Source organism: Amblyomma americanum, chromosome 3 (genome assembly GCF_052857255.1).
Source record: "Amblyomma americanum isolate KBUSLIRL-KWMA chromosome 3, ASM5285725v1, whole genome shotgun sequence".
Taxonomy (NCBI): domain Eukaryota; kingdom Metazoa; phylum Arthropoda; class Arachnida; order Ixodida; family Ixodidae; genus Amblyomma; species Amblyomma americanum.
Window position 1 is genome coordinate 203,443,738 of NC_135499.1, and position 26,705 is coordinate 203,470,442.

Here is a 26,705-nt window from a genome sequence, read left to right on the forward strand (position 1 = left end):
GTCGCGACTTCCGGCTGGCGATGTAACGGACGGACAGGATCTCGACCGGGAGTATGAGCCATTAAAGGCTTTCGCCTTAAAAGGTATAGCTCGGTGAGAACATGTGCTCCAACAGCACGCTCACGACTTCGTGCGGGCCCGCTATGAAGATTTTATGGCTAAGCACAGGCTTCAGCCGATGCTAACGAAGAGCATGCTATGCTGTTCCGACCTAGTGAAATGGACAGGAGCTTCATCTTTATTTACTCTTCAATCCGTAGGTAGTATTAACGCGATAGCATTAAGGATATCGTGCTGCAGAAAAGCTGGCATCATTGACCATGATCGAAAAAGCCTCAGAGAAGCAACCTAGGCGGGCCACCTTGGTGGCAGGTAGGTAATCTAAGTCACGTGACTTTGTGACGTCATCAGAACCTGCCTACCGTGGCAGTTGGCAGTTAAATTAATGATTGGTCGTGAGAGGTTGCTCGGGAAGCGCAACATGGGTCGCACAAGCTCCGTCGGTGGCAGCACCTGCCATCACAAGGTAGTGGCGTATCGCTGAACCGCTGCACCACTGCGCCAAGTGTAGTATGAGGACTCTCATGGATCTATGAATATAAAGTTGAGAATGAACAATTCCGCATGCATGGACATTAACCCATTAACGCTATCGCGTCATACTCTTAAGACGGAGCTGAAGTGCCCCTCCAATTTTTAAAGCGAAAGCTTTACTGTCCGCGAACTTGCGATTTCGCCGTGGCCGCGCTCCGAGGAGGCACATGACGTCACAACGCGCGCCTCGCCGCGGATATTTCTCTCTCGCTCCCTAGTCACTACTGCGCATGCGCCACTAGTAGCACCGAGCCACAGGTGTTCAGCCGCTGCGCAGCATCGCGCCTTTCCTCAAAATGCAACTTTCAATTTTCAGTTTTCTCTTTCTTCTTTCCCTCCCTCCTTTATCTCTTCCTTTACGGCAAGGTTCGGGTGTCCACCGATATATGTGAGGTGACTACTGTTCCATTTCCTTTCCTCAAAAACCAAACAAAACAGGTGAGCCGAGGGCGTTCATAGAGTTCATTGGCGTTGACAGCTTTGCAAAGGCCGTTCATTTTCACGAAAAGAAAGGCGCACAAACGGCTCCGTGGGTCAGTGGAGACCTCAATCTCGCTTTCATGTACGTGGCGTTGGTGTCCAACTTCAAAAGCCTGCTTTGACTGCGTGCCGCACACGCGGTAGGCAGCGCGCCCTCTCTGCCACCCTGGGAGGTGGCATGCAGTTAATGGTTGATCGCGAGAGATTGATCACCAAAGGAACGCTGCGGCCTAGCTATTGCGGCAGTGTCGCATGTCAGCCACAACGCTGTCAGCGCTGTGCATTCAGGCCACATCTCTCTCTCACCACCGCCACATGTATCAAAGCACGAATGAGGCGTCCGCATATCCAGGGAGCCAGTTATGCGCACTTCCTTTCCTAGCAAAAATCTTTTCCTTCCTTTTTACTATTATTTTTTAATAAAACCACTACCACCACCACCACTTCCTTTCCTCAAAGCCAACGCCATCTAGAACATTGTCAACGCCAACGCCGATGAACACAGTGAACGCCGACATCTTTCGCTATGTATATCCTGGATTAGCTGAGCTAAACTACATTGATTTTTTTTATGTTCACGCTGGTCATAGATGAGATGAAATGCGATTAGTTTTAGCGCAGCCGGACGGCCGAACGGCATGTACCTCCTGACGCGCTTGCGCAGTAAGCCGCAGGCTTATACTGTATACGTATGACTTAGCCTGCTAACGAGTCCTGCTTAAGCTGTGCCGAATAGTATTTGCACTAAGTGACAAATGTGCGTATAATATATCACACAAAGCTGTTCTTTGACTCGGTACGTAAGCCCAGTTTGTACTCGCCTGGCGCCTTAGCCTACGACTCAATCTCTATCGCGATCGGCATAGCCAACGTAAATTGAGCTTCCGCACGAAGTCTCAGTCAGTATCGATATTGAGGTAGTCACATTTGGCTTCATCTACTCGGATAATGTGTTCTACCCCTGTAGGCATTTGCAAGAAGTGAGATCGAAATAAATAATCATAGCTGGCCCCTTTTTTTCCTCTTTGCTTCATCGCCAGTTCCTTCCTGGAGCAAATGGTCGTGATGCCAGCAAAAATTAATTTCTCGTGGTCACCCGATGCGAAGCGCTCATTTTCATACTACTGACACTGAGCGTTCAACGCATGTGGGTCCGTATGTCGAGTCGGCCCTGGCGCGTCGGTTTCAGGCGTCCCTTGGCCACGTAGTGAGTTGTTCGACCTTCATGGCGCACTTGCGCGCAGGAACGGTCCCGCATGCTGGCCACGTTCGCACTGTGCGACTTCTCCAACGTGGGCGTGGTGGGCGCCACCATGAGCCTGCTGAGCATGGTGTGCCCACGTAAGAGCGAACTGTTCGCCAGCGTCGCTGGACACGCGTTCTTCTCCAGCCTGGCAGCGTCTGTGCTCACCGCCTGCGTGGCCGGTAAGCAGAGCCTCCCCTGTTTACTTGGACAACGCACCCGATGACGCCGGAGTGATTTGATGTATCTTGCCGATGACGTCACCCTGATTTGATGTATCTTGCCTTGGATTTAAACTGACTAATTGTCCTTTGACCGCGTGCTTTCGTATCATCTCATTATTTTCTTCTTTTTGTCTCACTGTTTCGTGTATATATAAGCTTTGGAGACCTGCTTTATAGTCCATATATTTTCAATGTGATCTTTGATGAGTGCGGTTTTCATTCTTTCGTTGATAATCTGCGTCGACTACTGTCTTGTAAGGTGGCCCCTGGGCCGTCGTCAAGTTGCTTAGTGCAACTTTTAGTCCAGGGCCCATTCAGAGTTTGTGTTTGTACCACTCTGGAAAATAAACGAATATAATTGAATTGAATTGAATTATTGAATTTTTACTTTCAAATCCTGAAATCTCCGTACTAGGCCGTTTTGTGCTGAACATACTGTCGAGCCTCTTCTGGCTTCCTTGAAGCCGATTTCGTCATGGAAAAGTTATCAGGAAAAAACGCTGCAGAAGGAGTACCGCTCTGAAAAAGCCCTCCTACTCAGACGATGGTTCAGTAGAAGTAGGTATAATACTTATACCATGAACGCTCATAATAGCAGGCCAGGCGTAGTCCCCTCGTGTCTGCCGTACGATGTACTGCGTGACCCGCATAAAAGCATTTACTGCTTGAAACATTGTTAAAATAGTGCCAACAATGAAAGAGATCGCAAGTCACAATCGCAAACAAGCACACGAACACTTCCCGCGCTTTCTTCCGTTACCTACAGCGTAATCTCCGGTTCACCTTGCTCAGGAAAGCAGTCATCGTGCACGTAATTAGCAATTTTTTTCCCTTGAAACACTCATCTGCCTGAGTGTCCTCACTAAACGCAAGCCATTATGCTTCGCACGCTTAAGCGGCCCTTCTTGGAATTCACTTAGCCTCTGGGAATGCAGCCGCCGCGGCTGGGATAGAATGCATGAAAAAAAGTAAACAAAATGGCAGTCGATTTGCGTAGTTAGGCCAAATGAGAATATGTGTGCTAGCACGATGTGTTTCGCAATTTTTGCATCATTAAACATTGGTACGCTACGGTGTTTGTCATGGTGTGCTTGTCGACGGTGTTTGTCATGGTGTGCTTGTCGAGGTAGCTCACCTAGACGGTACGGTACGCTACGGCGTTTGTCAAGGTGACTCACCTGTCGCCCAGGTCACGTGACTTTGTGACAGCGTCACAACCTCCCAGGTGTATATATACACCTGGAGTACACTCACACCGGGGCAGGTTGCCACCTGTCCACCGTGGTGGGTGGTCCACCTGCCAGCAGTAGGCTTCAGAAAAAGAAACACGCAACGGCTAAATGCGGGGAACAGCCACTATAAGTGTTAGCACAATAAAAGAGACAATCATCCTGACGCCTAAATTGTAGCAAGAGCAGAGAAGTGGGTGGGGGTGTACGCTATGTTAGCTGTTTGCGTCTGTGCTCCTTTGTACGGTTGCATAGACAGCAATGAAGGCTGCCATTTTTTGATTTTGAGCTGTAGCGCAATCGCCAACAATACTTTTGTACGAATTAATTGATTTTTTTTACCTCTTTCCTTCCAGGTTGCTTAACCCGCTGACGGCGTCTGCAAGAAAGCTCTGTTCATGGACACCTTCAATTCTTTTTTTTTTCGTGTCAAAAGCGTATTCGACATGACAATGATGTGCTCGGTAATTTAACCAATATCGAAGCGTATTATGAGTACATATAATCATATGCCCGCACGGCACTTGTACCTTCACTGATGAACTTTGTACGTCGGTGTCAACGACGCTGCCGTTGCCGGAATGTAAGAGTGGTATTGAAATATTCAAAACTATAAAGAATTATGCCATTTTGATTTTTGTTCCCCATCGACTGCTTTCACAGTATCAAAACATTAAAATACTAAAAATTCCCCAAGGTCAGTTTCAGCGTGATTTGTTTTTGGATTCGTTCATTCCGTACATTCAACGCGATTTCAATACAACCGATGATTTAGTTTAGTTTATTTAATTCCGTTTCAAGCCTTTCGTTTCCGCTGAATTAAAGACCGTACGTTCTGTCTACAAATGCAAGATTGTAACAGTTCTCGGCATGTTACGTTGCTCGCCATTGTGCTTCTAGTCATTTTCATGAGAACTCTCAGCAATACGAATAAAGAATTCTCAACTACTCAACTAACACTACACACCGGGTGATACCGCACGGACAGATTTACCCCTGAATCGTCTTAGCAACTGGTTTCACTGTTCCTGCTACCGTCGTGCTTTAGCTTACGTCGGTTTAGGTACTTCTGGCACTCGTGCTAGTGCTGCGGGAAATGGAACTGTACGCCTACTCAGTCACGGGGGTCGTGATGTAAGACGGCCAAGTACACACTCCATTCATATGCGTCGTAAGCGCTTCTTTTTATTCATCTAATTTAATTTTTTGACGAAAAGTGTTCCGTCGAAACACCCTTTCCACCAGAGTGGCTGGCTATAAAGGTAACGATTGAGCTCGTGAGTCTCTTAATTCGAACGCCCGGCAGCTTCCTCCGTGTAGATTCTCGCACTAAACAACATCGCGGGACAAGCAGTCGTGTTCGATACCAGGATCGCTGTATAACATCATTAACTAATGTGACATCTCTCCGTTTTTCGAAGTAATTACAGGTTGTTATGCTAGTATTTTTCGGAATACAGCGATAAGCTTGTAGAGCAACTCGCTAAGCTAAGAAATAATGAAACCATTCGTCACACCCGACACGGTAAAACGTTCAGTGAGCCCACACCATGCGCACATTATTCTAAGCAGACCTCATCATGTACCCTCCCTTGTTTACTAAATCGGTTGCACCAAAAGTCTTTTGGTCCACTTTGCAATTCGCTTACTAAAATTGGTTTTATTACCTACGCGGTGTGAAAAATATGCTTTAGTGCACATGTACGGTTTAATGTTCGGTGAGTGTTACTACATTTCATTGTATTTTAGTTTCAATAATTACCATTTTCAGTTGTTCAAACATTTGTTCGCAATACCTGTCCTCTTTCTAATCTGCAAAACATTCACGCAATGGCCGTTTCTCTGTGAATGCCCAATTGTAGGTCAGGATACACGTCAGTGCGTTGTCACAGCTTTTAGCCCCGCCTCCTCCTTTCAGAGAGAAATAGAGCTCAACTGACTTAGTATCTAGCACCTCTCATGCTTTTCTAGCGCGGAAGAGGATACAGAGATAAGAAAAACGCTCGCGACGTCTACGGAGATCTTTTCATTGCAGAAGTGGAGGACGACGGGAAATGGACTATGTCAAATCTATACGTAGTACGGTGCTGAGCAGTTTGTGTGGAGTGAATGGTATGATAAACGTGTTTTAAGCCTTTAGGATTTCACGAATGGCGTTACTGTCTTGTTATATTTTTTTCTTATTATTTTTCTATCAGCTGCGTACGTCTATGTTAGTCAGAAAATTTCGGCGTTTAGAAGTTTTTGTGGGGCTAGATGGTGCATGTCGTAACGAAAGAGCTGTAGCGCAACCAAGACGAACACAAGAAAGGACCACGCAGGACTAGCGCTAAACTTCATCTAACTTTATTCACTGACAGCGCAACAAATATAAGGAAAATCCAGGACATGCGCAGATACCAGTTCACACTCAACACTACTTTTTTCTTATATTTGCTGCGCTGTCGGTGAATAAAGTGTGATGAAGTTTAGCGCTAGTCCTGTGTTATCTTTTCCTGTGTTTGTCTTGGTTGCGCTATAGTTCTTTTAAAACTTCAAAGACTTTATTTCTTCCTCACGAAGAAAAAGGAAGCTGAGGCAAAAGGCCTGTAGCGCCTGACGAGGCCTCAGCTTCCTTGTACAGTTGGCAGTACAGTGCAGAGGTAAAAAAAATTGAACATGTACAAATCAAACAAACATTCTACGTTTTACAGAACAAAGCAAAGAGAAGGAGGCTCACACATTTCATGAAACGTGATCACGGCGGAGCAACAAACATGACATAAAACCAGGCTTCGCTTGCGCACAGAAAACAAATAGATGAAATACACAACACTCTTGAATTGTATTAATGCTGTTCAAGCACAAAAAGGGGCAGTATTTATTAGGTAAGCTAATATTGTTTCAGAACGTCGGTGCACAAAAGTTCAAGGATTTAACATGTCATTTTGCATTAAATAGCGCTTGGTTATTGCATTAAAATGTTTGAGAGAAACACTAAAATCAAGATCATCCTAAACATTACTTAGGACGGTAGGTGCTTGATAGATCATTTGCTGTTTCCCGTAGTTGGTACGCGTCCTAGGGACTAGTTTCCTATGTGCTCGGAGGATATTCTGTGATGAGGAATTGTCTGGAATGGTATTATACAGCCGGTTTTTGCAGATGTGCTGGAACAAACGATAAGAATATACCTGATCCGCTTTAAGCAAACTGTATTTCATAAAGAGTGGTGCTGTAGCCAAATACTGAGGATGACCGTGTTACCCTTCGATTGCTCGTAATGTCTTCTTTCGTACAAGTATCAGTTTATTGTAATTGCTTTTAGTCGTAGTGCCCCAGACGAGACAACAATAAGACAATTTGGAATAAAAAAGTGCATAGTACATGGATAACTTCAACCATTTAGGTATGAGATGGGAGATTCTATAAATGCAACCAACTGTTTTACATAGATCAGATATAAGATTAGTAACACAAAATTTATGCGTGCCGGCGATTTCGGTTCCATCAGTGCACTTCCGTGTTTTCCGCAATTGCTACCGTTTTAACGCGATAGCATTAAGGTGCTCATGTCGCAGAAAAACCGTCATCGTCGGCCGTGAGCAAAAAATCGAGGAGAAAACCTCAGAGAAGCAACGTAAGTTGGAGGTGGGCCACCTATGTCACATGACCTTGTGGCGTAATCACAACGGGCCCACCGAGTTGTGAGCAAACTGCCTACCGTAGCAGGTTGCAATTAAATTAATCACTTTTCGCGAGAAGTTGCTCGGGAGTTTCAAGGGGCTTAGGTCACGTGACCTTGCGGCGTCATCACAACCTTCCCACGGAATTGCGAGCAAATTGCCCGCCGTGGAAGGTGATAGTTCAATTAATAATTTTTCGCGACAAGTTGCTCGGGAACAGCAACCTGGGTCACACAAGCAGCATCTGCTATCGCAGGGCAGTGGCGCATCGCTTAACCCCTGCACCACTGCGCCCCAGGAGTGGTATGAGGATTCCCAGCGACTTATGAATTTAAATTCGGGAATTACCAATTCCGCCTATATGGGCGTTAACTCACCAGAGCTATGGCGTCATAATCTTAAGGCGGAGCTTATGTGGCCCCTCAATTTTTGGCTCGTAGCTTTCAGCTAAGAGGTCCCTGCAGTTTAAGTAGGTTACACATGTATCACTTGGAGGGTGAGTAGTTTTCGCTTTCGAAGAAAGAGCTGCGCAATGTAATATAACAGCAGCACACTTCGCAACTCGGACACCCATTGTGTAGAGATGCATGCTTTCAACTTTTTTTTTGACGCTTCAGTTTAAGTAAAGCTGCTTTGTTCTTTCTTTTTTGAGCTCGCTATGGAGAGTGCAGCATACTTTAGCTGTCATTCTTACCGATATGGAGCGACGTTGCTCCTAGAGAGCCATTGCAGGTTCCGCATGAAATTCCACGCACACAACATCGTCGAGGTGAGCGCACAACAAAAATGCAGAGCCTAGCAACAGGACCGACCTCCGAGGCTGACTGCACATACGCAAGAGAACATTCTTCTTCCCAGAGTTTACTACGTTGAAGGCGCGCTGTTTTGTACCTAATATTGACTCGGTAACTCAGTTTTACATATGTGATGTGCTTGCATTTACTTTTTTTTACCCTACTGTATAATCTCACTACCCTGTTGAGTATGATTGAGTGCTTTGGTGCCCAGGGCACTGACAGCTGTAGACTTCGAAATAGATGGCTGTATATCATAGGGCTTGTCCCTAGCCCTCATCCGGCTTCCGCCAATTTGCTATTTATTTATTTTTACTTTTTGAAAACGTACTCCTACACATCGCGAGGATACAAAATGACAGTATTCACTGAACATGCGCTGTGTCGTTTAAGAAAAAGCATGAATTTTTTTGTAGTTTTTTTGACGTATTTACGAAAAAAAAATGAAAGAAGGATCTCAGATTTTCGCTTTTGTTTCGGGTATCTAGGACCGAGAGGTGATATCAATGAGTGTAATTTTTTTTATTTTGTTCCCGTCTTTTTGGACACTAAAAAGCAAATGGTCACAGAAAATAGTCCATGCGGCCCGAAAATCAACAGAGGCTTGAAGGTTTGTCCATTTCAGAAAAAAATGAAATAGGAGGAATTGATATTTCTTTTGCATTGCAAAGTGGCGATTTGAAGAGAGGCCACGTTTTGCGCCCCTGGTTCTTCAATGTTATTTTATATTTATGGAGGAAGTGCAGTTGTGAGTGTAGCGTGGACATCATGGCCGCGCCATCGGCCCCTACTCTATTTATTCTGTAGACCTGCTCCCTTCTATATAATTCTTTTTGCGGCCCCAGGCAATGCTCATAGCATGAAAAAAAAAACGACTCTGCCACAGTAGGTGAAGAAGTCATGTGATGCTGCGGCGATTACGGTAAGCAACGCTGACAGGAAAATGACGGAAGTTGAAAGGAGGGCTCACGGAAACTGACCGACTGGAAATTTCTCGTAGAAGTGCAAATCGCCAAGCTTACAAAGCACCCGAGGCCTTCCAACCACTTGACTGGCGCTTCCCCTCCACCTCTTTCTTCTCTCTCCATACACGCACAGGGAATCATGGGATATTTGGAATGAAGTTCACGGTGGCCTCTCTTTTAGGCTGGACGTTAGGTCGTAGAGGTCCCTTCAGGGCTAGGCTGTGTAACCCACGGGTACCATTTTATTGCTTATCTACAGGCAGTCTGACAATAGGCAGTCTGACGCCTAAGCTCACTTCACGAAGTAATGATAATACAGCTGTGTTAAGAAATAAATGTGCATCTACCCTCTGCCCAGAAGGAAAATACATTGTCTAGTGTGACCATGTGGCTTTGATGTGAGAAATCATGGTACATTTATTAGCTATAAAGCGCTAGTCGAGAAGGGTCACCGCTTGCACGTTACAGGTTACATTGAGCAGCGATTCACGTATATTTTTCGGAAGACTGCAAGCGATATTCCACATCACTTCCCCTTTTATTTTGCGGTTCTAGTGCCATCCTAGGCGCAGTTGTCGCTGAAAGTATGTCACGCCTGCGCGTACGGCACCCGAATACATTCTGTACATTATTATCGCCGGCAGCACTAGCGGTTCTCATACATGGAAGTATCGATTTTACAAGTCACGATCGGAATCCTAGCATCTGTATCAGGCACGTGCATGACCGTGCGCCTGTTCCTGACATGCGCGCTGCGTTCGGCCCGTTACCACGTGGTCGGCTATAAAAGCAACACTTCCCAATAAACCTGAGTTCTTGTTCTGGCTATCTTGCTGTTGTCACGTCCTTCGCGGCACGGATACAGCGTCTTCAAAAATTGCAACGGCTAAGCGACTGCTGACCACTTCAGCGCAAGCTGTCTTCACAGCGGCGTTCCCGATTCTGTTTAGCGCATGTTTGGCAAGTGGCGGCTCCGCCAATGGTCTGGGCACAGCCAAGGGGGCAGCTATAGGCCAGGTGCTTTCTTCTTACGTCTGCGATACTTCCGAAAATTGTGGGGGTTCTTACAAGGCTGTTGAACCTCCTTTGAGGTGTAGGCCATGAACTCCAAGCTCCCGGTATCGCACACCACGCGCGGCCGTTCTCACAGCGTAAATGCGAAATAACACAACACGGAACAGGACGCTAGGGAAGACGAAACGGCCATAGGAGCGCTAGGCAACGGAGGACATCGTAGTTCAGTTCCCTTTAACAGTCCTTGGTGGCAAAATTCCCATAGAGTGCGCTTGAATGGGACGGGAATACGCTGTAAGACACTGAAACAACTACAGTGGCTACAGATGGCGTCCTGCCGCTGACGCGCGCGTGCGCAGCTAGAGAAGCTATCGACTCCAAACAGCTCCGCTCTTTGTACAAAAATACGGCGCTCAACCAAGGCTGAAGACATCACGTGAGCACAGCGAATACAGAAAACATGTCTACTACAGAGATGACAAAACTATACAACCGAGTAATGTTACCGCTGAGGCAAGAGCACCTGGTGGCGTCTTGTAGCCTCGATAGACTTCAACTCGTACCTGCGACTCCAACACTGACACCTGCGCTCAAGCTTGTCCTTCGTCGATAGGTCTTCAACACGTGTTGCGTTCCTAGAGCACTTTTTTAGCGCACTGACGTCAATCTGACTGCCACTCATATAACAGTGCCACGATGCGGTCTGGTTTTCGCGGCGTATAACGAGAAAAGAATGGAATATTTGCATGTTACGTAAATTCCTAAAGTGTGCTTGAATGGGGCGGGGATACGCTTTCGGACACTGCAACGCCTGCACAGCTAAAGAACAATTTCGAATCTTATATTAGTGCCATGATGCGGCTTCGTTTCGTTTTTGCGACGTAATAAAAAGAACGGAATACCTGCAAGTTACGTACTAAGACCTCTCCCCCCGTACGTACCAACGCCTTGCAGCCCAAGGCTGTGTTTGGAGATAACGCACACATGCTGGAACCATGCTACAAGCTTGATAAGCGTCGAAATTATTCGAGACGAGATGCAGGTTGGCTGAATTCCCGCTTTTTATTTATTGAAAAGCAATGCAGGGAAAATATTTCATCCAAGCAGGAGACGACAAGCGACATGGAACGTTGAACACAGAACGAAGGTAAGCAAAACAAAAATACTGACAGCCAGTCAAAGAAGAGCAACATTACATTTGGTTTGATTCAGGGGGGTTCAACGTCCCAAAGCGACTCAGGCTATGAGGGACGCCGTAGTGAAGGACTCCGAAAATTTCGACCAACTTGGGCTCTTCAACGTGCACTGACATCGCACAGCACACGGGCCTCTAGAATTTCGCCTCCATCGAAACTGGACCGCTAAGGCCGGTATCGAACCCGCGTCTTTCGCGACAGCAGCCGAGCGCCATAACCACCGAGCCACCGCGGCGGATTGCAAAACTCAGTTTCATACTGCTACCAAAGTAACTCTTTCGAATACATTGCACGGTAGTTTATTCCGGAATTGAAATGTCTTTGGAAATGAAGGAAAGCCGTATTTGTAGCTGTTTGTGTTTGGGAATTCCTTTATAGATCTGAAACACTTTATTCGCATATAAGGCAGGTGGGAGCCCGACAAAGCTAACATTACGTGGCGCCCGAGTTCTCGGTCGCGGTGACCACGGTCAGGAGAAGGCGCACTTCTGGCGCGGCCGCATGGCGGCGCCGGATGTGCAGTTGAAGGCGGCGAGGAAGTTCTCCTCCACCAGCAGCGGCGCGTTGCAGCGCTTGTACATGTCTGAATGGACGGTGCGCGGGTCCTTGTCGGCGTTCGGTCCGCTCTGGCTGTTGCACCACTTGAAGCACGAGCTCACGTAGAACAGCTGCTCGTTGGTGAACGGAGCGAGGCCCGAAGGAGCGTGCGGGGACAGACGCTGCTTGAACGCCGTCGCCGCAACCTGTGACGAGAATTGGCGCCCGATATTAACGCTATATAATACAGTTCATTATATGCACACATACCGCTTGATTTCTGAATATACAACCGAGCTGTATCTTACCGGCACTCACCTACTGGGCAGAAACATGGAGGCTAACGGTTCAGCTTAAGCTAAGGACAACGCAGCGAGCCATGGGAAGAAAGATGATAGGTGTAACGTTAAGAGACCGGAAGCGGGCAGAGTGGGTGTGGGAACAAACGCGTGTTTAATGACATCCCAGTCGAAATCAAGAGGAGGAAATGGGCTTGGGCAGGGCATGTTATGCGAAGGCAGGATAACCGCTGGTTCTTGAGGGTAACTGAGTGGATTCCAAGAGAAGGCAAGCGTAGCAGGGCGTGGCAGAAGGTTAAGTGGGCGGATGAGATTAGGAAGTTTGCAGACATAGGTTGGGCGGAGCTGGCAGAGGACAGGATTAACTGGAGAGACATGAGGGAGGCCTTCGTCCTGCAGTGAGCGTAGTCAGGCTGATGATGATGATGGTGATGCTTAGACACACTTTTGCACACGACCTCAACCTCTGCCAAAGTCAAAATTTAATTCTTGAGCGCATGCGACAAAAAGATTTGCGTCATTTTGTGTCAGTTATACATTAGCGGGTATAGTACAGTGTCTGAAATGGGCATCATTATACCATGTGTATCCTTTTTTGTCGCGAAGGTGTACAATTGTGTAAAAATTGCTCTTTGTTCTGCACCGTTATTTTCTTTCAGCGTCCTGCTACTGAATCTTTGCTGATATGCTTATGCTCTTTGCCTTTGCTTTCGATGTATCATGCATTTTTGTTTCTAGGAGACGAGAGCTTATCAAGCTAAAATCCTAGCTCTTTCTCTCTGCCTCCCACATTACTGTGATGGAAAATAAACGCATTATTATTATTATTATTATTATTATTATTATTATTATTATTATTATTATTATTAATATTATTATTATTATTATTATTATTATTATTATTATTATTATTAAATTCGCAGAACGCTGGGCATGATGACCCTATGCTTGCGGGTACAGCGGGGCAGCTATTGCGAATCGAATATTCTCAAATTCGATTCGCTGAATGAATCAAATAGCGAAGGTTCAAAGTTATTCCAGACCATTCGAATATGTTCTAGGAGTCCAAAATGAACATACCTTGCAAGCTGTAAGCTCATTAACAGCTTGCACTACGCGCTGACACGTACAGGTATGTATATTCCGTATCTATATGCATGTTTGTTATAAGTGTGTTCAAGATGAGTGGAGCTGCAGTCGGCATACCCAGGCGCAACAGCTACAGCAATATTTCTAGGTTTCACAAGAGTAGAAAAGCTCTGCTTTGCAGCCTATGTATTTCGTGGCTCGCCCTGGTCGCCTCTTGCAATTGCGCTGGAACTATCTTTTTGCAGTTCATCAACTCTAGGTGTTGCATTTCAGAACTGGGTGGGTCGCCGGCCAGCGCAGCTTAACCTTAGTGAAAGCGTAAATTATTTTGGCCTCAGTCTAATGTGCGCACGAGGTGGCGGATGTTACCGCATGCGAGGCTTTGTTCGCTGTAACATCGTGCATTTTCTGATCGCGTCAATATCTTATGTTGCAAAAGGAAAAGCCAAAAGGAAAAGCCCCCCCCCCCCCCCCCCAATAAAAACAAAAAACAAAACAACATACGTAGCCATAGCCTAAGATTATCGCTGGCACCCAGAGGCTATATACCGACATAAACGGGACATTATGGGTGACTATGACACAAAAGAAAAGATCATCTTAATGTGAAATTGACGAGAATCGGTTTGCTAATTATTGCTATTACTATAATTGGAAAATAATATTTCGAAATGCATTCGGCCATGTCTGCAATAAGCTTAGAAGTGTTACTTGGTTGCTGTATCACTGTAGAAGCATCGTTCTCTTCCCAGTGAAAAAACATGATTGTGCATGCACTTGCTTATGATATGCTGCGTTATGGGATTAAAATATTTGCCTTTTGTCCACGTCTTTGGCATAAACGTGTTTATTACCTTATGAAAAGTATTCTTAAAGTGTTGCATACAATTTACCAATGGTATCACTGACTAACATTTTTAAAGAACTTGGTTTTTCATTTTTACACTTCCTTTTCATCCACACAGTTGTACTACGACATTTCTTGAGCTCTGATTTTCAAGCTCAACACGTTCATAAGCGCTGGTTTCGTTACGTCTCCCGTTTTTCGTTCCTTCGATCAAACACCAGACACGGGGAGGCAAAACGCTGCGTGTATGTGCCTAAGTTTTCAATGACTTGCCGGGTGGTATTTTTTCTGCTACTTCTATAACTATGCTAAAAATCTACTTTGTTTGAGTTGAATTTTTTTGCTTGGTATTTCACTGATGTGTGTGTCGGTTCATTCACTTAACCTGTCAGGAACAGGTGAAATTTTTGTTGTTAAATTGTTTTAGTTTGCTATATTCTGTGTGCAATATTTTGTGTTGCCATGCCAATTTGCCGGGCCAAGTTTCACGAGCCGTTAATGGCTTAGATGGGCCTTATGTGCAGTGTAATCAATTATGGTAGCAAAAAAGATTATTATTATTATTATTATTATTATTATTATTATTATTATTATTATTATTATTATTATTATTATTATTATTATTAATAATATTATTATTATTATTATTATTATTATTATTATTATTATTATTATTATTATTATTATTATCGTAATCGCTTTTAGGAACCTAAATTATTATGGCGTACGTGCTATATAGGTGCAAATAAAATATCGACTGGCGACGTGGGCTATACTTGTGTACACTCGCCAGCCTGTTGACGATGTGATCTGAGGCATAGGTTTAATGAGGTAAATTAGATGATTAACTGGCGAGGTTATTCATACATTACCTACTGAGCACCTGATCGAATACCTCTAAATGTAGTGCGGCATGCATGTAAAATGGCCGTCGGTGATCCGCATGATAACGCGCTTTGCACATTTATTCTCAGACTGACATCATCTGTCCGTCATCGGTGGCGTGCCAAAGATCTGCCACTACCTGAGAGGTTCCCTCACTGTAGCGCTGCACCGGACATTTGTGATATGCGGCAACTTGTTGTGGACGTGCCCAGCGACGGCTGCTATAAAAAAACGGCTCCTCAGGGAGGTGGGCCTGTGGTGGAACCGCGAAAGTGACTACGTGAAGTGGACTATGGACAACCGTTTCATTAGCAACTTCTGCGACTACCTCAGCTCTACGGGTCTTCACTCCTTCTTTTAACTTTCTATCCCGTGCGTTCCTTCCCCCCTTCCTTTCTTTCCAACTTATGCCTCATGGCACACTTCTCGAATAAAAAAAAAATGTCTCAGATTCACCTAACTCGTATACTTGCTGGCAACGTGCGCCCGAGAGACAATAATTTATCGTGAACTACAGCTGCCAGAAGGAAAAAAACAACAAAGTTCCTGTGTTGGTGAGAGGAGTACTTCACTCGAGCAGCAGGATCTGAGCTTCTTCATTTCCAGAGGGAGATGTTGATGTACGCAGCCCTAATGCGAGGCCGCCGTGAGTGCACCGGGGCGAGCAGAACGAGACTCTTCGTGGGAGTCGCGTTCTTCGCTAATTGAACGGACAGGAGCATGGCGAGACCGGCATTGTGTGGCACACTAAAAAGAAGTTCCTTCGTTAAGCAATCTCCATGAAGGTAGCTAGGGAAGAATACCGTAGGCATGTCGCTCGTAATTGCCATACGTGTTGCATGCGTTTTTTTTCAAAACACATTATTCCACTGTACGTCTCAGAGGGGTCATTTTTTCACGTGTTTTTTCTTTATTGAGTCTCCGTAGGCTAATGAGGACTGCCACGCCCAAGCGTAGTAATTGTTCCAGCATTGCATGCTTGCGAAACTTCGTTTCTACATATTCTGAATACGTCCTTAACGAGACAGGGGAATTTACGGCGATGGTAACGAAAACGCTTTGTCGTTCGACATACCGCTCCTAGTTAATGCTCACCTCACGAAGACCAAGCTTTGCAAAGATAACTTGCCCAGGGACAGCATTCATTGTCGCTATGAAATATCACCGCCTTCTCATATCTTCAGCGCTAAAAGACATCTATAATAGCAAGCATGCTCAGTTCACAGAGGCCAAGCTTAGCTTCCTTAGGAAGTAAACTTTCTCAAGAAATGCGTTCTTTGTAGTTATGCAACACTACCGCTTTTTCATACTTTCAGCTCTGTAAGGCATTCACTCTAGCGAACAGCCATCAAATGAAGCTTATCGCCGACAGTGACTTAACGTGGGCTGTAGCTCATTACCATCACTTGCGTCTTCTGTCGTACGCATATGGTATGCTTGCTTTTATAATTAGTTTAGTAGAGCATATTCAGGAACTTTCTAGCTTGTTCGGAAGGCGCCACATGCGGAATAAAGTGTGGCATAAGCGCAGAGCCGGAAAGGGATGGCAAAAACCTCCACAAGGTCTTTCAGCTCTGTGTTCCGTTTCTTAATGCTCCACACCCTCCCTCTGTTGCCTATTTCCTGTACTTTCTTTCATCCCTTAACTCAGGTTCAGAAATAATTGCTCCAAAGTTAACGCGCAGCTCAAAGATGAAAACGAAGTTTCGCTGAACTATGCGCGATGAAATTCACTGTGATTTTCGAAGTAGCCTTGAGGAAAAGCTTTGTGCGCATGTACCAGTAAGAATTGCTTGGCTAGAGTCAAACATTGTTTGATAGCAGAAAACTCGCTCTATCATTTCTGTCATGAATGTTTGAATCTCTGGAGCACGATGAATTGATAATAATCACGTTCAAACAGCACAAAACAAAGTGAACAAGAGATGAGGAGGGAACATAGTTTGCTTAGCCAACGTTTCGACAAGAGGACTTGTCTTCGCCTGTTTGAAGCAACTCGTGGACGACAAAAAGTCGCTATTGCTGCATGCAGAACAAATATCCAAGGCCACTTCTTTCCAAGACACGAATAAGTTTAAAAACAGCGCGGACGATATTGACCGTAACCATTAAACATGTGCTTTACTTCTGTTTTCAAACAGCGCATTCAAACAACTCAAGGTTTTCATTTCTTGGCATCGAGGGTTGAAAGCAATAAACAGAGGCAATAAACAGAACTGTGAGCTTGTAAGTGTTTATAAAGTTGAATAAGGGGCCATTTGACAGTTGCGCAAATTTGCGAAGCAGTTTTTCTTCCACACGAAGCTTTACTGCATGGCCGCCATTCCGTACGTCGACCGGAAGACTCACCTCTATAAAACTCCAGGTTTACGAGGTCATAAACTTGCTCTTGTCAATTACGGTGCCACCGCGCGAAAAAAAGCTTCATCAAAGCCAACTGCACAGAAGGATCGATTGACTCTCCTTCCAACCAATATGAATGGAATCGGGAGAGTTTTTCTACCGGCATTTGAAGAACCCTATTTCTGTTTCAGTGCCAGCGTGCGCCTGGCCTTGTGCCCATCTCTTTATGATCGTGGGCGGAATTATGCTGTCCGGCCCAACAATAACTAACATGCACTCCACGCGTTATTCGCGGGCGCATTAGAGGACGCCGTAGCGTCGACCTTCTCGCCTCACGCTGCGCCAGCACGTGAATAATTCCACTCGAGATCTGAATGCACGCATTGGAATAAGACGAATAAGGGAACTTCAATACTTATATTGAGTGAAACCGGAATTTACAAGTGGTCGATCTTTAAGCATTGAACGTTCTCAAGATTTAATATTGCACGGCGCTCAAAATGAAATAATTGAATAAAAAGGGCAACAAGACGCGACGCAAACATTCATCTCTGTGTTTGCAGAAGCACTCAGAAATGGCAAAACAAAAAGAGTACACACAAGCTGCGCATGCCTGCGCTCTTGTACACTCATGCACGAATGCTGCCGTTGGGTATCGTTCTGTTCTCAACGCTGTTCCGTCGCCTTGCATTAAAAGCAATAAATCTGATCGCGTTGCAAAACTTTTATATTTGCTGTCCGTTACATGCGGGCGCGCGAAGTGTGCATCGGAGTATGCACAGGCCCGGTCTGTTGTTTTAGTTTAAAATCTCCGGAATGTTTCTGTGAAGACCAAGTCGAAAGACGATGTCTTAACCTGCTGTCTGTTTTTGTAACGTGTAGCGACGAAAGAATTCCAACTTCCCAATGCACCACTTACGGCAAGTTACCAAGGAATTATATTTTAGGAACCACCCAAGAATCAAATTAACAATACTTCTGTTTAGCGACATGACAAAAAAGAAGAATATAAAAGTTTTTAGAATTAAATTTCGTTTGCTTACGGCAGAACAAACTCTGACGCTTACCAAATTCCACGTGAAGGCGGTATTACGTTCACGGAAGTCTCATAAATCCTCTTGCGGACGACCTGATGTGCGACAGTAACAGAGAAAATTTCTCCTTTGAAATGCCAGAAAATTTGTTATTCAAGGTTAGATGATGTGGCTTTGTCGTTGAAAAGCGATGCTCTTCAGCCGTTGCTGCAACAACCATCTTTTTTTTTGTCACATCTTTTTGAATTATTGCTCACTGAAATAAGCAAAACGCTGCACCCCTTGAAGACTACAGAGACTACAGCTCACCAGAACTGGCGTGCACAGCAACATGTGCCAGCCGCTATGCTGCTCACTGTGTACACCACACTGCTGTGTTTGAAACAGGATGGTCTGTCAGAACATGCTGTCTTGGAATGTAAACAATGATGCCTTTTAAGGCAACAATGCTAACAACTTCAGCTGATATAAACAACAGAAAATACTCAGCACCTACTTCCTCTGGCTTTGAACCTGGCTAATAAAGTTTTTATCGGACCACTAAAGGTCGCGATAAGGAACAAACTAATCGGAAAGACACCGATGCAAAGCGCAGTGCACCAACAACATTATGCTTCCGAAACATGGCATTCTCACTGACCCACTCAAGTTTGCCATCCCAAAAGCATTGGAGTTTTCACACCAATGTGCGAAAGCTATTATTCTAATCTTTACCCGCGCTGTAATGTATAGGGATACACACGGCGCTGACACAACAAGAGGGGGCCTTTTGTTGCCCGCTATTATCTTGACATGTATTGCCCCTCTCAGGAAGAAACATGGACTGCGCGTTGTATCGTATGACCAGCAGCGTCTATTTTTCTACCTCATTTTCGAACAGCCATCGGCCCACACTCGGTATAAACATCACGCAGAGGGCGCACAAGAATGCAATAACGGGCCCCGAGCCACTCGGGCGGAAAAGGCCGGTCACGTACACGGCTGGTCTCGCTCGCGTCTTTTGTTCCTACCGATCACGGTGTGGCGGACACAGGGGACGAATGACAAAGCCTGCGGGGATCTGGCGGTGAGGAAGGGGGGGGGGGTAGCTTATAGCCGTTAACTTTTTTTCTCCCGGCTCCCGAAAGCAAAGTGCCCGGGGTTGAATTTTAAAGACGAGGAGAGTTGCAGACATCTCGAGAAGAGATAGAGCTGCGGACACAGCGTATAAGGCTTCCTTTCTGAGACAGAGCTGCGTGTTTCGTGGAGAGATTCGTTTTCGAATCCCAGGCGAATTTACTAGGTTTCCAGTTTCTGCTAACCGAAAGGAAAACCGCTGTAACCGCACTGCTGAACTCTGTTTACTCACGGGTAAGGAAGCGTCCCGTCGCTTTCTTGACAAAGCAGTGGCTTCTAACCACACGCGGGGATCTACAATGCGCGCGTTGTATTGCTTCCAGACTAAGCGTGAGGCAGTAGCTACACACCGCCGAAAAAACGACTTTCATCTAACTATTTTTAAAGCTCAAGTATCCATTTGGCTTGGGATTGGGTGGGAGCGAATTTTAAGAAAAAGACAGCGCGGTGTAGAACAGCGCTTTGAAGTGACTGCCGCATTGTATTCGTCCTGCGAACCTATGTTTACCTTCGCAGATCCAACATGCGACGAGGCGGGCAAGAAATGAACCATCCTCGGCTTCTTTTCTCTTTTAGTAAGAGCGAGAACACTACGACTTCGGCTTTCTATCGCGTTGTTTTTCGAGCTGCCATGGCCTCGCCCCTCTTCCCCGATGCATTGGCGCTGTGACTGACAACTGCCGCTTAAGGGACGTGCGCGGCGTTCCCACACCGGTCACTGGCTCGAACAACAAAGTGTCTTTATTGGGCCATCAAGCTGGTGGCCGAATGGTGTGGTGACAAACTGTTTCGCTCTAGCCCACTGGAAATTGGCCCTGTGGGGGTCGAATCGTTCTGTGCCACTCAAGGTTAGTACGCGCCGATAAACGGCCCGAGCAGGAACGATCAACCGCGACGCCCTCTTCAGAAGAGACGGAGTGGGCAAGGGCGGTTCGCTGCACGGTGGGAGTGGCAATTATCGGAGCACGTGAAACACTTTGCGGCCCGAGAGTGTCAGTGTGCGCTCAAATAACTGTCGGCATGCGACGCGCTTGGGAGCGCTGAGGGTGATAGGCTTGTTTACTATTGTGTCGTTAGTTGCGGTACTCCCGCAGTCCCGCACCAGCTCGAGGTTCTTCGCCACTGCCGTGAAGGACCGTGTGTCATGTACACGGCGAAAAATGTGAAAAGAATTTGTGGCTAGACTAAAACTAGACGTCTTCGGTCAAAAGCGTTTTTTTTTCTAAGCAGGAAACCGCAGAACTTTATATACACAAGTAGAACTTAATAGGGCTAGTGGTGCTTCTAATTTCGAAAAGGAAAGAGACATCTGCGGTTGTGGTTGCGCAACACGATTTTCTCTTTCCAGAAATGCTAACGAATACACATGGCTAACTCTAATTCTCCCACATTAGAAAAAAAGCAACAGGTTGCATCAGCGATACCTCATAGGTCATTATGGGTATGGTACGCGTTTACACAATATCCAAGGTATCTGAAAGAGGGTAGCTTTCGAATGTATAGAGGATGATCAGAGTCCAAGCACTTCACAAAAACAGAAGGAAACAGTGAATAAATAATTATCGGCCAATTTCGTTCACATCAACTACTTGTAAAATTATGTAACCTTGTAACCTTGTGCACCCGGGGATATTAAAAGCGCGCTGATATCGCACACCACACGTGTTTGTGCATCTTTGAGTGTATATACGATCATTGCCCTTTTGTCTTACGATTTGTCCGCACACTCACTAAGGGTGAGAGAAAAGAAAATTGTCAGCAGCTGTGGAAATTTCGAGTGTCTAAACAAAAGTTCCTCGGCCCCAATACGAACTGTAGAAAAAACGGAAAGATTTCCATTTTTTATGCCCTGAGCGTGCACTCAAGCTTCCGCCATGACCCAGCTTATACGTGCTCTTGAGCTCAAAAACGCAGCGCTGTTTTGTAGCGTAAGCTACACTGGCCGACGTTGAGCCGTTTCACGTGGCTCCTGGAGAGCCGCGCTGCGCATGCACGAGGAACCTTTCATATATAAACTCTTCCGAATTAGATGTCGCCGCGCTTACGCTACATATATCCTGGCGTAGCAGGGCTAGGTCATCATCAATTTTTTTTGGTTTGCGTTGTGATATTTTACACACACTTAAATTATTATTATTTTTAAGGAATAAAAGGAGTAAGCTTGCGGTGCTACTGTTTACTTTTTAAGTGCGCACGTGCTGAAATAAATCTGCCTATCTGAGTGTTAGCATAAACATTTGACGGTGAACAAAATGCTTCACTGGGTTTTCGAAGCAATGAGCCGTGTCTTCTACTCTTTTAAGGCAGCGGTCTATAGGATCCCGCAGGTAATGGAAATCAGGCGTTTACCGACCACTCGAGGATCCAAAATGTATTTTGCATACTGCAAAAATAGAGTCTGAATCTGGCAGCGCTTTTTATGAATTACTAGAGCGGAGTATTTCCGAGTTCGAGGATTGGTTTTTGTGCTTGGGGCTCAAAGAACTTTCAAGAAACGTCCCCTAATCCCCTAATCCCCTAATCCCTCTTCCCCAGTGCAGGGTAGCCAACCGGAACCCCTTTCTGGTTAACATTCCTGCTTTTCCCTCCTCCTCTTTATGTATCTATCTATCTTCAAGAAACGTAATCTTTTAAATTTAGGATCGCGCATCTAGCCACGACCATAAACGCTCACTGATTTCACCTCCACTACTCCGGTCAAGGTCATGTTGGTTTAAACACGTGTTCTACTGTGCCAACGTGAGCAACAACTCTCCCAATACAAGAATTATTCCAGACCCTGCCACTCGCAGCATTGTTCCTTTTATTGAACGCAGAGTAGTTTAGCCAAATGAAATAAAGCGGTCTCTAGGGAGACGAAATATCGCAAGATGTCTGGACACCCGCATACATAAGGCCTCCTTACACCGTCATAACTGTTTACGGCTGGACCCGTCACACATCGCTGGTCGTGCAAATGTCCTACCGAATCGTCTTCTTTGTTGACCTTCCGAGCGCTTAACACTTCTCCGCACTGAATAAGCCTCGTTATCACCGTCATCACAGCAAAAGTTCAGTTTAAACTAAAAATATCTACAAAATCGACTTCAGTTACTACAAACCCTGTGCAAACGCGCCCATAACATACACGCGAACATCTTAAACCCTCACCAGTTCGCCTGATTCTCTACCTTTCCCTTGCATTTGCATAATTTCTGTTACTCAAATAAAAACGTTTTTATTTTACCCGCCACGGTGGCTCAGTACTTAGGGCGCTCGACTACTGAGCCGGAGTTCCCGGGTTCGAACCCGACCGCGGCGGCTGCGTTTTTATGGAGGAAAAACGTTAAGGCGTCCGTGTGCTGTGCGATGTCAGTGCACGTTAAAGATCCCCAGGTGGTCGAAATTAATCCGGAGCCCTCCACTACGGCACCTATTTCTTCCTTTCTTCTTTCACTCCCTCCCTTATCCCTTCCCATACGGCGCGGTTCAGGTGTCCAACGATATATGAGACAGATACTGCGCCATTTCCTTTCCCCCCAAAAACCAATTATTATTATTATTATTACTCTGCGCATCGCCTCCTCCGCCGAGCAACCGTTTTCAGTTCTAATTTCGAACGTAGTTGACCGGATGTAATCGCTACAGATGTGGCGTGATCTGTTTAACTGAAACTCGCTTAATTCAAACTTCCGGTTTATCCGAACTGACGCCTCGGCCCCGTCAACACCAAATATATTAAGGTTTGGTTTGGTTTATGGGTGCTTAACGTCCCAAAGCGACTCAGGCTATGAGAGACGCCGTAATGAAGGGCTCCGGAAATTTCGGCCACCTGGGGTTCTTTAACGTGCACTGACATCGCACAGTACACGGGCCTCTAGAATTTCGCCTCCATCGAAATTCGACCGCCGCGGCCGGGATCGAACCCGCGTCTTTCGGGCCGGCAGCCGAGCGCCATAACCACTCAGCCACCGCGGCGGCAAATGTATTAAGGGTTTAGTCCGAACATATAAACAAAACGTAGCATATGGACGGGACGAAGAAGGGCGAAGACAGGACGGTTGCTACTAGCAACCGTCCTGTCTTCTACTAGCAACTAGCAACCGTCCTGTCTTCGCCCTTCTTCGTCCCGTCCATATGCTACGTTTTTGCTTATAATATGTCTGACCAACTGGCCCATCAGTATACTCTGTCAAAGTTTAGTCCGAACTCCTCATAGTTCGCGAAAACAACCTTCGAGTCTCCTTCGAGTGACTCGGCTGCGGCAACATGGCACGCACCATGAGCCCCAGGGAGTCGGCGTAGTCCTCGCCCTCAGTGGGCCACGGTCCCCCGGAGGGAACGCTGTACACGGAGCGTAGGCAGCGCTTGCGGTCCTCCAGGCGGCTCTGCGTGGGCGCCGAGTACCAGCGCCGGTAGAGGCCGTCCGCGTCGGCGGGCGCCCCTTCCACGTCGAACGCGTGGCTCTCCTCGTGGGCCAACACATGGCCCAGGCCGCCGAACGACGCGGCCGGGTACTGGGGCGTCTGCGCATGCGCCCATTCATCGGCGTATTGCTCTACTGTAGCCTGTTGAGGGAGTTAATTCGGAGTAATCGTTGAAGAAACTCTAGTTTAAGCGTGTGTCATCTGTGGTCGTATGACCTCTCTCGTGTCACGTGTCATCACGTGTTACATCATTGCGAGACGTGATTTGTGTCAAGTAGTAATAGAGAGTTTTAGCAGAGCCCGTTTGCGCGCCTGCTCAGCTCAGGCGTTAAGAGGGAGAGCGCGCGGGCCAAGCGAATCGATGTTACTGAGCCAGCCGGTTCAACACGAGAGATTCGCATTTTCTCTCACCAATTAAAACTTGAAACATCGTTTTTTTACATTTTGTAAAATGTTTAGAAGCAAATGAGTTTTATGTTCGTTGCACAGAGGACGGAAAAGAGTTTTCTTTTTGATTGCCGTAATTACAGTTTGTACCTCCATGGGCGGCTTAGTTGTCCAGATAGATCATGGAAAGGAAGTCTTTGCTCAGTGTTTTTCGGTGTTCAGCTTTGCGGACCGGGCCGGCGGGCTCACGGTGGCAAGTTTATGTAAAAGTTCATATTTAGCATGCCTTCATATACAAACAATAGTACGTGGCTTGTGTGCGATACACTTCGCAATTATCTAAATAACGATCAGATGGTATCAGCAGCAACATGGAGGCTGCATCCACAAGAAGAAAAACAAAAATTGAAACGGGAGAAGCGGTCTGTTCGCACATGAAAATGATTCATGATCGGGCAGCAGTATTTCTGTGTCAACTAATCAGCGCATTCAACGACATGATAGCCGTGGTTGCGGCCAAGAAGAATTCTTGCAATATTTATCCCTTTAGACGCAGTTGAACGAACGAACGAACGAACGAACGAACGAACGAACGAACGAACGAACGAACGAACGAACGAGCGAGCGAGCGAGCGAGCGAGCGAACGAACGAACGAACGAACGAACGAACGAACGAACGAACGAACGAACGAACGAACGAACGAACGAACGAACGAACGAACGAACGAACGAACGAACGAACGAACGAACGAACGAACGAACGAACGAACGAACGAACGAACGAACGAACGAACGAACGAACGAACGAACGAACGAACGAACGAACGAACGAACGAACGAACGAACGAACGAACGAACGAACGAACGAACGAACGAACGAACGAACGAACGAACGAACGAACGAACGAACGAACGAACGAACGAACGAACGAACGAACGAACGAACGAACGAACGAACGAACGAACGAACGAACGAACGAACGAACGAACGAACGAACGAACGAACGAACGAACGAACGAACGAACGAACGAACGAACGAACGAACGAACGAACGAACGAACGAACGAACGAACGAACGAACGAACGAACGAACGAACGAACGAACGAACGAGCGAACGAACGAACGAACGAACGAACGAACGAACGAACGAACGAACGAAATATTTTATAAGACAACATTATGACTGCAGCCTTAAGTGCGAATAGTTTTTCTTATTTTTATTGACTTCCTGCGTCACTGCTTTCCGCAGCTGCTTCCTTTTCAGCATTTTAGCTGTAGGCACTGCGTAATAGGCCCCGTTGTCTCACTACATGTTTGTAACAACATTGCCGAAAAAGAACTGGCCGTTGTTAACTTGCTCCCCCTTCGGCTCAGCGGCCACGACTTGGTGCGTGTCGTAAACAATGAAGGCAGAATGCAGCCTGAACAAGCTTCAGATATATCTTTTTTTTTTACGATTTAAGGTGAGGCGAGGTACCTCCTTTTTTGTCTTGTGCTGGCGTCGCCTCGGGCTATCAACACTCTGTTTTCGAGTGCAGATAACATGGAATATTTAGCGCTTATTGATAAAAAAATAAAACTAGAGAATCGGGTTTCGTATTACGCCCACGCGGTGCGAGATGTCCGCAAACACGGAATCATCTTCGCTCCTTGTGCTGAAATAAAACGTCACGGAAATTTCCGACCGCTGACGTCGTTGTGAGAAAGAACAGGCAGGTGCGACTGCTTTTTTAAAAGATACGGAGTTACAGACTGCCGAAACGTTCTATCGGTAAGAAAAAGAAGAAAACATCATATATATGTCCAAGATGCACTGCGCGCTGTCTGCACGACATAGCTTCATAAAAGAGCTCCTGCGAATGTCATGTCTGCCAATTCTCGGGCTTCATTTGTTGTCGAGGGAATTCACAAAGCACGTCGGGGAACATGCCACGAGGCCGACCTTATTAGTCAAGATTTCATTTTAAGATATAATTGTATACAGTGCCCTCAGATTTGGAGTACTTAATTAGGCGCGGCCACATTTCGTTCCTCAGCCTCTGCGGCCTCCTGAAGGTCTGTCTCTAATCCCCTCCTTTCTTGTAGCGAATAGGTCCCGGCTGCCAGCCCGGAAGTAAACTAATGAAGCTAATGTCCCTCGAGGAGCGCTAGAAAGGAGTGGATAGAAGTTAAATGGGAAGGAAGATTGGGCCGACCGCCAGCGCATGCGTCGAATACCGAAATGCCTCGTGAATGCTATGTGGAAAGGCGTGCAATCTCCCGTGGGGCCACGTCGGAGGGCAGCCACAGGAACCGCAGAGATTCGTCACTGAAATAGGCCCGACCTCTCGGTAACTGGTTCGCGCTTGGAATACAA

At 46.2% G+C, this 26,705-nt stretch overlaps 2 protein-coding genes across 2 annotated transcripts in view; one reads left to right on the top strand and one right to left on the bottom strand.

Moving 5' to 3' along the window:
• Positions 1-2,320: 2,320 nt before the first annotated feature.
• On the top strand, positions 2,321-4,279 carry LOC144123590 (solute carrier family 28 member 3-like). Its single transcript, XM_077656398.1, has 2 exons — positions 2,321-2,499; positions 4,127-4,279. The coding sequence occupies exons 1-2, from the start codon at positions 2,331-2,333 to the stop codon at positions 4,141-4,143; spliced, it is 186 nt and encodes a 61-aa protein (XP_077512524.1). The 5' UTR covers positions 2,321-2,330; the 3' UTR covers positions 4,144-4,279.
• Positions 4,280-11,874: 7,595 nt separating this feature from the next.
• The window catches only part of LOC144124353 (neprilysin-11-like), an 81,456-nt gene continuing 66,625 nt past the window's right edge, over positions 11,875-26,705 (bottom strand). Inside the window, exons 8-9 of the mRNA XM_077656984.1 lie at positions 23,814-24,059; positions 11,875-12,147 (exon numbers count right to left, since the gene is read on the bottom strand). Of these exons, the coding sequence (XP_077513110.1) occupies positions 11,875-12,147; positions 23,814-24,059 (519 nt within the window). The remainder of the gene's footprint in view (positions 12,148-23,813; positions 24,060-26,705) is intronic.